The 12,979-nt window shown below is 48.6% G+C and overlaps 1 protein-coding gene across 4 annotated transcripts in view; it reads right to left on the bottom strand.

The window, feature by feature from the left end:
- Positions 1-12,979, bottom strand: part of MTRR (5-methyltetrahydrofolate-homocysteine methyltransferase reductase) — a 24,041-nt gene that overhangs the window by 3,756 nt on the left and 7,306 nt on the right. The window contains exons 5-10 of one of the 4 annotated variants that reach the window (XM_011371411.2): positions 10,880-11,255; positions 8,149-8,268; positions 6,541-6,694; positions 5,597-5,685; positions 2,500-2,680; positions 449-491 (exon numbers count right to left, since the gene is read on the bottom strand). In XM_011371411.2, coding sequence (XP_011369713.2) covers positions 449-491; positions 2,500-2,680; positions 5,597-5,685; positions 6,541-6,694; positions 8,149-8,268; positions 10,880-11,255 — 963 coding nt within the window. Of the gene's footprint in view, positions 1-448; positions 492-2,499; positions 2,681-5,596; positions 5,686-6,540; positions 6,695-8,148; positions 8,272-10,879; positions 11,256-12,979 lie in introns of all 4 variants that reach the window. The other 3 variants (XM_023537416.1, XM_023537417.1, XM_023537418.1) reach the window with 3 other exon arrangements.

Genomic DNA, 12,979 nt, shown 5'->3' with positions numbered 1-12,979 from the left:
CCGCTCTGCGCCGTCCCGCTGTGCGCGCCCCAAGACCGCCCGCCTCCCGCTCCGCCCCATTTATTGGCATCTTCCAGGAAAGTTTCTAATGTCGCGTTTGCCTTCAAGACCAGGTCAGATTTACACGAACTGTCCCTCTCTTCCCCATCCCCACCGCTGCCCAGCGAAGGAGCTGGGCGCGGCCGTCAGGGCAGCAGGGGCCGGGCCGGAGACTCCGCCCCCGGCGGGCACGCGCTTGTGAGCACGGGGGCCGCTGAGGACCCCCGCTCTACGACGCCCAGGGGACGGGGTCTGAGCCGGGCCCGCTTCTCCCCCGTCCCGGCTGCTGAGTGTCCTCCACGAACTGGGTAGGTTTCCACTGCATGGATTTGTAGCTACTAGGGATCTGGAAGTCAGAATTTCGTAACATTTTGGGAGAAAGATGCTATATATTAATAAAAATCATTACCTTGCGCATGAATATGGTCTGGGCTGGAGCTTAGGAAGATGTTCTAGAAAAAAGAAACAATTATTAATTCACCACTCCTGACAATAAATTATGTAAGAGATAAAAAAAATCCTGCTTTATTTAGAATATTCAAAATATTTTTTTAAGCCATACTCAGAAGCACACACGAATTCACTGTCTAAGTAAAATATTACTGAATAAATTTTTCCAACTCCTAAAGTAAACAGACATACTGCATTTTCTTAATCTGAAATCAGTATTTCCATCCAAAGGCTGGTTTCTTAAACCAAAGGTTACTAAGAATAGGGTCCACGTGTGGGCTTCAGGGTCTAGGAACCCATTTGATTTTCTGTGTGCGTGTGCATGCGTGTGTGTGCGTCTGTGTGCACATGCACAGAACAGTTTTCTGGGGAGATTGTTCAGATTTGAAAAACTATGACCCCCCAAAAGTTAGGGGGCACTATTTTAAGAATTATGGGAAATACCGAGGCTTGAAACATTTTTCCTTCTTCTAGTTATACAACAGTAACCAAAAAACAGAGTATAGTAATGGACATTTTAAAATCAAATTATCTAGGAACTCAGCGGATTCAAGACACAGAGGTGCTCTTTTGAAGACAGCGACGCATCGGTATTGAGGTTCCTACCTGATCGGTAACAAGCTCTGGAACTTTTCAGTGTCATATTTGCAATAGCAAAAATTTTCAATGTCCTTTCTGTGAGTTATTCAGCAAAAATATGTAAAGAATGTTCTAAAATGGCTGTTTTAATAAACATAAAAGTTTTCATAAATGGCTCAACAATACTAAGTTTTAGATCTATTAATTTGTCTTAAAAAACTGGAAAATTTAAAATTTTATGTCTCAATGCCCTTATTAATTTTTCTACATAACTAATAAAGTTTTAAAAATAGTAAATCCATGAAGGAACTGAAACACATTCTTCGGTGATGAGCACATCACATGACTTCATGTGACTTTGCTGCGTGTCCCGAGTGTCACCCCAAGCCCTTATCGGCTCTAAGAGACCCAGTGGGAGGCAGGAATGTTCGCATGGGCACAGGAGAGCAGGCAGAGTGGCCTCACGCAGTGACACTGTCCTGCACTCCTGCGGAGGAGCGGGGGGGGAGCACAGAATGCCCCAACGTAAAAGGAGAAGGAAGCGGGGCCCAGCAGTGTGGGCACCAAGAGGGACCTTGAGGGCCAAACAGTAAAAAGGACAATCCGCATTCCCTGTCACCTGAGACCAACACAAACTTTAAGTGTTTTACTGCTTATCACTACAGGAGAACAGGGAGGCGGTGACAAAATCACCTGCCTTAAAATCCTTTAAAATCCCTGTAGTCACTGTCTCAGGTCAAGGTCTCCAATCCCTCCCTGGGACTGCCCCGGACTTGGTCCCCCAGGCAGGACTTCACACTCCCTTCTGCTGGAGTCTGAGAACCCAAGAGACAGACACAGGAACGGGATGGACTGAGCCTTGAATATTCCTTGGTGGGTCCTCCCAGCCGTGCCTGCAGCACCCTGAGGACGGTCCCCTGTATGGGCACAACATGATGTGCTCCCTTTCGCTCCTGAAGCCTAAACCTGAACTGGCCCGGATGGCGACATCTGTTTCCTGCACATAAACGCAACCTCACCTGCACATTCACCAACCTCCGTGTATTAAACCAGATGTTCACCATCTTTGAAAAAATTCATTTTTTTCATCAGAAAAGCCATTTTTAGATAAGATTTGACTAAATGCTTTCTGAAAAAAATAGTAAAATAAGAAAAAGCCTGAATGCTGAGCCAAAAAAGAACCATGACTGGCTACGTCGAGAGAAAATGGCAGCGACGATGGCAGAAGGGAACAGGGACACGCAGGGCGTGGGAGAGCGGCCCGGCTCCTTCTGACCGGAGAAGGCAGTTCGGACGTCCAGGCGGCTGAAGACGGACCGGGGACGCTGCCTGCGATCGCAGCCCAGTCAGACGCCCCGAGTGCTGCGCAGAGTTCAAAGGGCGGTACCCGTGCGACCCGCTCCTGCCCGCCCAGGCGCAGGCGCCACTCACCGAGCAGGAGGCCGAGCGGCGGCTGGCAGGACGGGAAGGCCAGCAGGAGGTCCAGCAGGCTGGCTCGGGCGCCCCTCACGAAGCGGGTGTAGTCGGCAGCCCCCTGGCTGCTGCTCAGCTCCTGCAGCCTCCGCCTCTCCGCCGTGTCGCCGGCGCAGTCCGCCAGGGCCCGCAAGAGCGCCTGTGGCCAAAGCAAGGGACGCGACTCGATGGCGGCGCGCTGCGGTCACGGCCGCTGGAGGGAGGTTAGATCCCCGGGGAGATGCCCGATGAGCCGCGAGAACGTGAGCGCCGCTCAGGGCGCTTGGGAAGAGAGTCCCCTCTGCCGCGGCTTCGCCGTCGGCCCGTGAGGGAATCTCGCTCTTATGTTCTGTTTACGTCGCCTCCCCTACATCCCACGCTGACCACGTCAGTCACCAGTCTCAGCTCGAATGCCATGTCAGGGGTCCCTGAGTAAGAATGACCACGATGTCCCACAGCTCAGCCTCTTACCTCAGGACACAGCGCTGTTCCTGTCATGGCCGGTCACAACCTGGACGTCACCATTCATGTGACAACTGCTGGATGGGACAGGCGCTGCGCGGCTGAGACACTGGGGACACGGTGACACCTACCTGGCCTGTCGGTGTCACAGTGAGAGCCACACAAGTCCAGGGGTGACTAGTGTGTGACCGGCTAGCAACCCTGCCGGGCCCACGCGGGGTGGCGGGGCCCCCCAGGACGCAAGGCTGAGGGGCAGGTGGCCACGGGAAATGAGGGGACTGACGAGTGGCTAACAAATGGCATGGTCACATGGAGGCCTGGCTCTTGGGGACCACGTGCAGTGCGACATGGGTGCAGGGAGCTGTGGACATGTGACAGAAGGCTGACGAGATGGTCGCAGGAGGGCAGAGCAGGAAGAACCCTCCTGGACGCGGACTCCCTGTCACCTCAGAGCCATTGTAGAAAAAGGAGAACATGACCAAACAGAGCGAAACTCCGCCCCGAACCCCAAGTCTCAAAGGCTGAACCAAGGCCAAACTCTTGGACGAAAGACCCAACCGGTTCCTACCAGTTCCGGCCTCGCTGCAATTCCGAGCTCATCCATTCTCTGACCCTCGCAGCTTCAGCATGTTATTTGCCTTCTGCTATCTGAATGCTCGTGGGTACCGCCACCCTCCGTTCCCCGGCTCAGACGCCGTGTCCCGGCCCCCTCTGCAGGGCAGACGACAGCACTGCTCTGGTGGGGTCACGGGTCCCACCGGCATAGCTAAGGACCCCTGCCTGAACCACTGGGAGATGAACACTCTACAGCAGCGGTCCCCAGCCGTTGTGGCACCAGAGACCGGTGCTCCTATGAGAATCTAATGCCTGGTGATCTGAGGCGGAGCTGAGGCGGTGATGCTGGCGCTGGGGAGCGGCTGCACATACCGATGAAGCCTCGCTCATTGGCCCACCGCTCACCTCCTGCTGTGCGGCCGGTTCCTAAGAGGCCACGGACTGGTACTGGTCCACGGCCCAGGGGCGGGGGAACCCTGCTCAACATGGCTTGCTCAAGGTGCGGGACACAGTGTCGGACACAGGGCAAGCACTCGGGAAGGGCAGCGGGATGACTGAACATCCACACTACACGGGTTTCTGCTAAGAGAAGTTTCCCAATAACACTGCATCAATTTCTCAGGTCAATAAAATTTCCTAAGTTATAGTGAAAGAGTGGCAATTGTAAATCCTTCATTTTTTTCACTTCGGAATTATAGAAACTTTATGGTACTAAAACAGGAAATACTGTAGTGTTTGTAGAGAAAAAACTGATGACAGACATTACTTTTAATATGCAAGTATTTTTAAAGTAACAATTCTGCTCCAAGAAATTTGTTTAAAAAATACTTCAAACAGGTGTACAAAAATGAATTTAGAGCATGAATGTTCACTTCAGTTTTTTAATAGTGAAACACTGGAAACGACTGGCAATAATTAAATCAATAATTTAATTATAGTGCACTCATAGTATCTTAAAAATATCTCTAACAGATGTCCACATTGGGATATACAAACTACTAATTTTAAGTAAAAAAGACACATTGCAGAACAGGACACTTTCTACAGAACCTTTTTTTTTCTTCCCCCCGCAAGCAAAACAAAATTTCAGCATTAACTCTGAGGGTTTGATTATAAAGGGCTTTCACTTCTTGAGTTATTTTTGTGTCTGAAATTTTTACAATGACCCTATTACTTTTGTAGTAAGAAAAAAATATTTTAACATCTATATTTTATGAAATTTTAAAAAATGGTAGAAATGAACTAAAATTGTGAGTTTAATCAAGAATTCTCAACAAAGTCAATTCCAAATTTGTTCATACTCTGTCTAGGACTGAGCCTCTCTCTAAAGTTTGCTTCACAAAAGTGACAAATTCAACACAATAAAACAGAATAACAACTGCATTGCAGAGGTTGGCCTAATTATAGCACTATTTATGCTCACTGGCTATACCAGTTTGGCAAAGTTTTACCCATTAATATTCATTCGAGGGACATGGTTAGAAGAAATCAGTTACAAGCTGTCTTTTTTAATACTGCTCCTGGCATAACACTGACATCTGGTGGATTACTCTATTCCAAGTTCATCTAAACACCAAGATGGCCTACCAAAACGCGTCAATGTTTCCCGAAGAATTCTGACTTAATAATCATGTAGTTTTACACAAAAGGAGCCTAACAACATGAAACAGGTGGCAAGTAGGAGGGGAAGCCTACACGCTCCTGTTTCCTGTCATCCACTAGGAAGTGACATGTGCAGCTGGAAAGCACAGGGTCGTTTAGGGTCACTCTCATCACTGATTAATGTGCCACGTCCGGTTAACATCTAGTAAAAGACTATGAAAACATGCTACTGAAGAAATCTCATTTCAACAGAAAACATAAAATTGCAGTATAAACACAACATAAAAATGTGTGTCTATGACAATTATAAATTTACTGCACGCTCTCGGGAACCATTTTCAAAAACGTGCTGTGAAGGCCGTATTTTCTAAGCTTCAAAGGCGAATATCAGATCTATTTAACAAGTCCAACACAGAGCTAAGCATATTTGTAAAGTCACCCAAAGAAAGAAAAGTACCTTTTTAGGAATTGCTCGTATTTCAAGGCACCAGGTAAGAATGAATTGGAGAGAACATTTCTCAGGTATGTGCTGGGGCAAGGCTGCTCCTTTTCAGGTAGACAGGAAACCATTCGTGACAGAGAAAATAAAGAATGAACTGTTTTGTACTCCTAAAAACACAAGTAACAGTAATACTTTACATTATGGTGCTACCGAATTGCGATATGATTTGTGGCAATGTTTATTCAGTCAAAAAAAAAGTCCCTAAAATAAATACAGCAGAAAAACCCACCTTACACACAAAAAATAGAATTATAAATTTAATAGCATGTTATATGGGCCATACCAACCAAATCTAGGTACATCCAACAAAAAATATGGGAAATCATCCCAAACCAAAAAGCCAAAAAGCCAAAATGGCAGGGGTCCCTTAACACTGTGCATGATTCTCACAAAGAACTTAAGAACTGAACTCGAATTCAAGGTTCTAAGCAAAGAACTGAAGAAATAACTTCCTTTAATTATAGAAAAAGCAAATATTTACATTAAACAAGCAATAACATGCTATGCTAAATATAATAGGAAAAAAAACTTTTTAAAAATAAAACAATAAAGACGTTTTTATTGTATGACATTTAAAACATGAACTTAGAAACAAAATAATGCTAACTGCAAAAGCAAACAAAATCAGCCCAAGTCACCGACCTGCTCCTCCAAGAGGATGGCCACACACTCTTTTAACATGGGAGGTGTCCCACAAAACCCATCACCACCTCACCCCGCTCGTGTAACTGACCTGACGGTTAAAAAACCAGCAACGCCTGTCACTGCCTGCTCCGGGCCGATGCGTGTGGCCGACCCTCGGGAGCCGAAGGGGAGACCGCGGAGAGGACACACTGGCACGTGTCACCTCTGATCTGCTAGCCCCAGGACACAGTAGAAGTAGGAGCTCAGGGCCATACCTCTCTTCTTGGTGTCCGCTTTAATCTTCAAGAGGACATGGTGCTCCCTTTGGTCCGTGAGCTGCAGTCTATGGAGCAGACTCTGTACCTCAGAGTCACTGTTGGGACAGATGATGTTGAAGGCATCTCCAGGCTGATAGGAAAAATCTGTTTTCTAGAGAAGAACATCCGACATGAATTAAAGTATTACCTATGAGTAATAAAATCAGAGTTTTTATTATATGACCATTTAAACAGATGGATTAGAAACAAAATTGTTCTAATTGCAAAAAGCTAACAAGCCCAACTAACTGAACGAATGTACTTTAACTAGGAGTGGTTTTAAAAATGAACTTCCATAGTTCCTGATGTTTTGCTTTGTCACTGAATCCACAGAATGGACATGAAGCCCTTCCTCATTTTCTAGAGAATCAGGGACCCATCGGTTGTGCTTTAGTGATCCATGTAAACGTCGCTCTGAGGAAAACACACACACGCCATTACACACGTAAGAAACCGCTCAAGCCTGTCTGCAGTGGTTTCTGATGTCCTTGTCTCTCCTTCCTTTTGGGGATGAAGAGGAGTAGTAGGAGAGGGCCCTGTCCTTTCCTGAATGAGCAGATCGCGATGCCATCTGGCTCGGTGTTGGCTGTACACAGACAGGGGCTAGAGAAGGAGCCCCTTCCCACAGCACGTCCATTCAGACAGGAGCGGAATGCAGACCACGGTGCTGGGGGCATCTGACCGCACACGCTCACATGCCCAGCCTGTGAGCGAGGCAGACTGAACCCACCAATGGGCCAGCCCTTGCCTCATTATGACAGGAAGGTAGAACCGCAGAATGAAAAATAAAATGTTTTGGTGTATACAGAATATTAAACACTATGGATTATCAAAATGTTCAAAAGAAATATGGAACTACTCAATAGCATATAAGCAAAACCATCTAGTGAGGAAGCCTATCATATTTCTTTTTTTAGTAGAAAATTCAAGTACATCTATACAGCCTTGATGCGCCTCAACTTTTCTCAAATCACCACCCACTGAACTTCTTAGAACTCTCATCAAAATAAACGCTGAGCTACACGACCCTGGGCCCTCAGCCACTGAGGTTTCAGGGTTATCAATCAGTTTCTTAACCTGAGGTCAATGGATCTGGGAGGGCCCGGGAGGGGCTCATGGATGGAGTTCAGAGAGGGGTACACAGTGCCCCAAGACTGTGTGCCAGGTGTTGACAATCATTTCTCGAGAAAGATGGTCCACGATTTCTTCCGAGTCCTCAAAGGAATGCGTACCGGCGCGCTGAGAAATGAGCTCTTCTGAGACCGTCCAGTCTGAGCCCCATTTCCAAGATCTGGCTGACGCTGTTCCGATGCCACGGTTCTTTCGTGGCTGAATGAGAGAGGCAGCAACCCTGAATCCCCACCAGAGTCGCTCCTCATGTTAGCTCCCCGTAAGTGAACAGAAAACAGGTGTGAGCTGAGGAGAAGGAAGGATGGGTCGAGAACGGAAGGCCGGATGTCCTGCCAGAGACTCGCTCTTCCTGAGTGTACGGACTAGAAGGCCACGCAAGCCTCTCTGCACCTCGTGACAGCACAGCTGTGCCGGGAAATAAATTCTGTAACTTACTGAAATGTCCAATTCCACCAGAAAAGTGGTTTTTATGGCATCGTTCGTAGTCAGCTGAACAGCCTTTGAAATGGGAACTTGAAAAATTGGATCCACTGAAGGCACGGATGCTTGGCATTCCTCCTCGAGAAACAAATATGATAACATATTACTAACTGTGATTTTCGATTACATTTAGCAAGGCTTCACTGAGTGACTCGGTGCGATCTGTAAGATTTTAGGAAACACCTCGGCTATTTAAATATTCCTTCCAAAGTTAAGTGGCTACAACATACACTTCTGAATCTTTCGGAAGAGAAGCTCATCCATATTTCAGACTCCTTGTCTATTAGACATGGGAATTTCTGAAATACATATTGAAAACATCGGATACTGGTATTTTCACGTTAAGGTCTAACAGCCTTGCGAATAAGCTACAGAGAAGGTGACAGAATGCATGAGTGTCTCAAGAAGGAGATCCTTACGGAAAGGACAGGCGTTTAAGGGGGGAAGGTGTCTGTACGGATGGTCACAAGAACCCTCAGATTAGTGGGCAGTGCTACTCCACAGAGCTCTCTTGATGACGGGAATGTTCCACACCTACACTGGGCAATGCAGCAGCCACTAGTCACGGGTGCCGACTGAGCACCTGTCTGATTAAAGAACTGAATTCTTAATTTTATTTAATTTTCACTCATTCAAAATTCCTCGGCCACATGTGCTGCTGGCATCTATATTAGTACAAGTCCTGGGAAACTGCCGAGAAACTCGATTTTGTACTAACTACCCCCATGCCTTTCCCAACTTGATGTTCCTAAGTGCTACTAAAAATTAAAACTTATACTTAAAAAAACACTAGTCAGTTACTGTGGGCTGCGTGGCTGTACGGGAAAACTGGGGCGACGGCCTGGGGTGGGGAAGGGGGTCTGGGGTGAGCACCTAGATTTCGACATGGGCGGCACTGGGACACGCCTCTCGGCCCGCAGCTAGCTCAGACAGCTGAGTTGCTGTGCCTGCCTGGTCACACCTCCTTCCAGAGGCAGCCCACGTCCGATGACTGATCGATGACTGCAGAGGCCCAGCCCCTTAGCCTCGACTCGGGACAACTGTGAAGGGCCAATACGGCTCCAGAGCGCCCTGGAACTGGAGAGCTTCAGACACTTTGGGTGAAAAAAGCAAAAAGCTAAGAGTAATGCACAAAAAGTGTGAAAGCCAAGGACATCCTCGTGAGTTTGCAGAGAGGCCTCACCTCCTGCAGCTGGAAAGCAGAGAGAGAGCTATGGTCCGACTGACAGGGAAGGAGGGGGCTCATGACAGCTGTGGCGGGACCCCGGGGCTGAGATGTGGAACCCTATGCCCATGAATGTTCTGAGCCTGCAGAAGTGGCCACGCCTCCCCATCAAGAGCACTGAGACAATGCAGGGACTGCCACGCCCCACACCTGCACCCAGCCCCTCCTGGCTGCTGGGCCAGTGACTAGTTAAGGCTGCGGATGTGCTGGGCCAGCTAAGGGTAGGCAAGGGACAACACCCTGAAGACACTGCAGGACAGGGACACATGTAGCAGCCGAGTACGCACGAGGCAGGCGCTGATGGAGGGCAGAACGTAAACTTGGATAAAGGGTTTTTCTCTCTGGGACACGCTCCTAGGACACAGGCTGTAGCACCCTGGCAAGAGCCTCTGGAGGTGACAATGGACGTGCTGACAGCACGCCTCCAAGAGGGAGGAGCGAGCGAGAGCCTGCGCCAAGTGGGTGGGGAGGCCAGCGGGGCCCTGGCCGGCACTGGGGGTGGAACTGAAAGGTGCGGGGAAGCGGCCCGGGACAGGAAAAGCCGCACGGAGCCAAAGCCCACCGCATGGCCATCTCCCCGCAGCTCCAGCCACCCAGCGCCAAGGCCAGGGGCCGCCGGGAGAGGAGAGGTACCCGCAGTCCTCCTCCCGAGGCCTAACGTGCACTGGGCGGGGGGACACTCGGATACGTCAGGGACTGCCAGAAGAGGGGCCAGTCGATGCGGTTCCCCCGTGTCGTCAGAGTGAGGCCTACAGGGCCAGGCAGCAAGTCAGCCCTGTGGTCACCCGGCAGCTGGCGCGACCCCACGCTGGATTCACGGGATAAGGGCTATCACACTGGGGAGGGCCAAGCGGAATTTACCAGCGGCCTCTCCTCATCAAGTTGAAAAATGAACAACGCAGGCTCCGGCGAGGAACAGCAGACAGCAGTGCTACCCTGAAACCTCTACAGGACACGGGGGGAGGTTCCAGGGCACCCCTATCTGATTCCCCAGACGGGCCCTGGGGATGGGACGGAGCCACCAGCAACTGCGATGAGCAGTAGCCCAGCTGCGGTGCCCCAGCTGCTGCTAACGTGCTGACTGCCTGAAAACGCGCCCTCGACTGACTCACCCCTGAAACGAGCAACCAGGACGTCAATCCTCTGAAGCAGAGGAGAAACGGGGCTCTTCCCAGGGACTGCGTCGAAGACAGAAGGCAGGCAATGATGCGAGCCCTTCTCCAACACGGGGGGCCGGCCGTGGTCACGACTCAGCTCTCCACTGGCCTGTGAAGCAGCCAGACGTGTGAATGGACGAGCGTGGCCGTGTTCCGATAAAGCTTTATTTACAAAACAGGTGGTGGAACACATCTGGCCAGCGGACCATAGATTGTTGACCTCTGTTGCTATATAATTAAAAAACAAAAATCCACGCCCACAGTAAGGCGACACACAGCATGAGCATGAAGTGAGGCTGCTTACCTGGCCAACAGGCTCCTGCAGATGCACCTGTAAATAGTCCGGTGGCAAAGCGGGAATATTCAGAGAGGCCAGGGAAAGCGGGGGCACGGACCGCGTAAGCGAGGGCTCGAAGTCTGCAGTCAAAGCACTCGATTGACCTCTGCTCGCTCCATTTTGTTCCGAAACCTCGGAATCCTTTCCTCCTGGATCATCCAATCGGAGAAGCTCGACTTGTGATTCGACGTGGATTAATTCCGGTTTCGCCGCGTCTGTCGTCCTGGAGGCTCCAGGTGCCGCTGTGAGAGCTCCGCTCATCTCTCCTTCGCTACTTGACACGAAAAGCTTCGCGAGGGCAGCCCAGAGCCCGTCAATCCACGGCTCGACCACAAGTTCTAAACTGCGTTGTTGAAATAAAAAAAGGAAAAGAAACAAAGGCCTCAGTTCCCCACTTACATATATAACGATGGGTGAGGCAGTGTCTGTCCACTTGGCAGAATGCTGTGCAACTGTCAAAAACACTAAATGTGAAGACTATGCACAATACAAACACTACCTGTGAACGACTGAGTTAAAAAGCAGAACTTTATTCCGAGCTCATGAGCATTGAGCTGTGAAAACATGAGCAAGTATACAAGTCAATGAAGAGAAAGGCAGATGTTTTAGTATTAGGTAACAGAAATCTGATTTTTCCTAATTTTCTAAAACAGAGTCAGTAATCTATATTTTAAAAAGCTGTAATTTTAAATAAGCGTTCTAAATTCTGATGAGGCTAATGAAATTTACCCCAAATCCAGGTCTACTATAATATCACAAATGATAATTACACCAATCGAATACATCTATTTTCCTACATATTAAAATATCACCAAGAAACCGCTCCGAATTAATGCTAACTCTTTTGACTAAGTAAACAGTTCAAACCTTCTATCGGTTCTGAACAACGTTTGTGGAAAATTCCCAGGGAGGCTGACCGAAGCTGGCCTCGGTCCGTGTGAACTGTGTCGGCCCACGGGAACCCCCCATAGCCCCTGGACAGAGACATTCCAAGTAGAGCCAACGGACAGGAAAGATCCCGTCAGGCCCGTGGAATGACATGTCATTTTGAATCACAACTCAAAGGAGGTACCAATTAAATTCCACTTCATGAGGCGAAGCGGCTCTCGAAAGGAGGCGCTTCAGACCTGTGTTATGACTCTGGCTAACGCTTCACTGCATGCATTAGGTGCTCGCGCAGTGTGCAGCTCGAAATCTGGTTATAGTACATCTGTCCCTCGGGAGACTTTGGAAAAGTGGGCACATAAAATTATGGGTTCGATAATGAAAGCTACATTGAAAAACCGTTCCCACAACTCAGAGCTGAAGACGAGACTCAATCGGAGTGAGCCCGATCACCGCGTACTTATGGGACTGCGGCCCTGGCCCCAGGGGACGGCCACGTTAGTGCACCTGACCCCGGAACCGGACACGTGTGCACCGCCATATCCCCTCAGTGTGGTGGCACATTGAAAATGTGCCATGTCTTCTTAAAAACATCTTCCATTTTAGAAAAGGGAAAATTCAAGTAAGGTAGTTAGGTTGACAATTTAATAAGAGATGCAGGCTGCTAAAATAAATGTTAAAAAATTTTAACATCCAATCCAACAAACGTAGAGGGAAAGGGAAAGCTCTTGAAGTAAAACATGGATGGAGTGACAGACCTAATGGATTATATAAGGTGTCAGCAGTTAAATAGCTCACAAAAGACAATAAACATTTAATGCCAATAGGTTCTGGAAAAAAAAAGAAAAACGCCCAATAAAAAGGGACAAAATTGGCAACATGTAAAGAAATGTGGCAGAGCTTTGTCACCATCAAGAGCATGTGTCCCGGGGACATCAAAAAGAGCCCCAGCACCTCAGCTGCAGAAAATGACGGACGACGTGGCCACGAAGGGGAGTTAATGGACGAGAAGGGTCTCCAACACACGCGTGCAAATGGTGACGTGCAGAAAAGCTAGACATTTGCTGACTGTCATTATTCATGAACACAGACCTAGTGAGAATTTATTTAATGCTCCTGGTAGAAAAAAACAAGTGGGTGTGCTGTTATCTGGCTGAAAGAGCTAAAGACTAAATGACAGTG

Source organism: Pteropus vampyrus, unplaced genomic scaffold, assembly GCF_000151845.1.
Source record: "Pteropus vampyrus isolate Shadow unplaced genomic scaffold, Pvam_2.0 Scaffold190, whole genome shotgun sequence".
In the NCBI taxonomy this organism is placed as follows: domain Eukaryota; kingdom Metazoa; phylum Chordata; class Mammalia; order Chiroptera; family Pteropodidae; genus Pteropus; species Pteropus vampyrus.
This window is presented reverse-complemented; position numbering and strand designations above follow the sequence as displayed.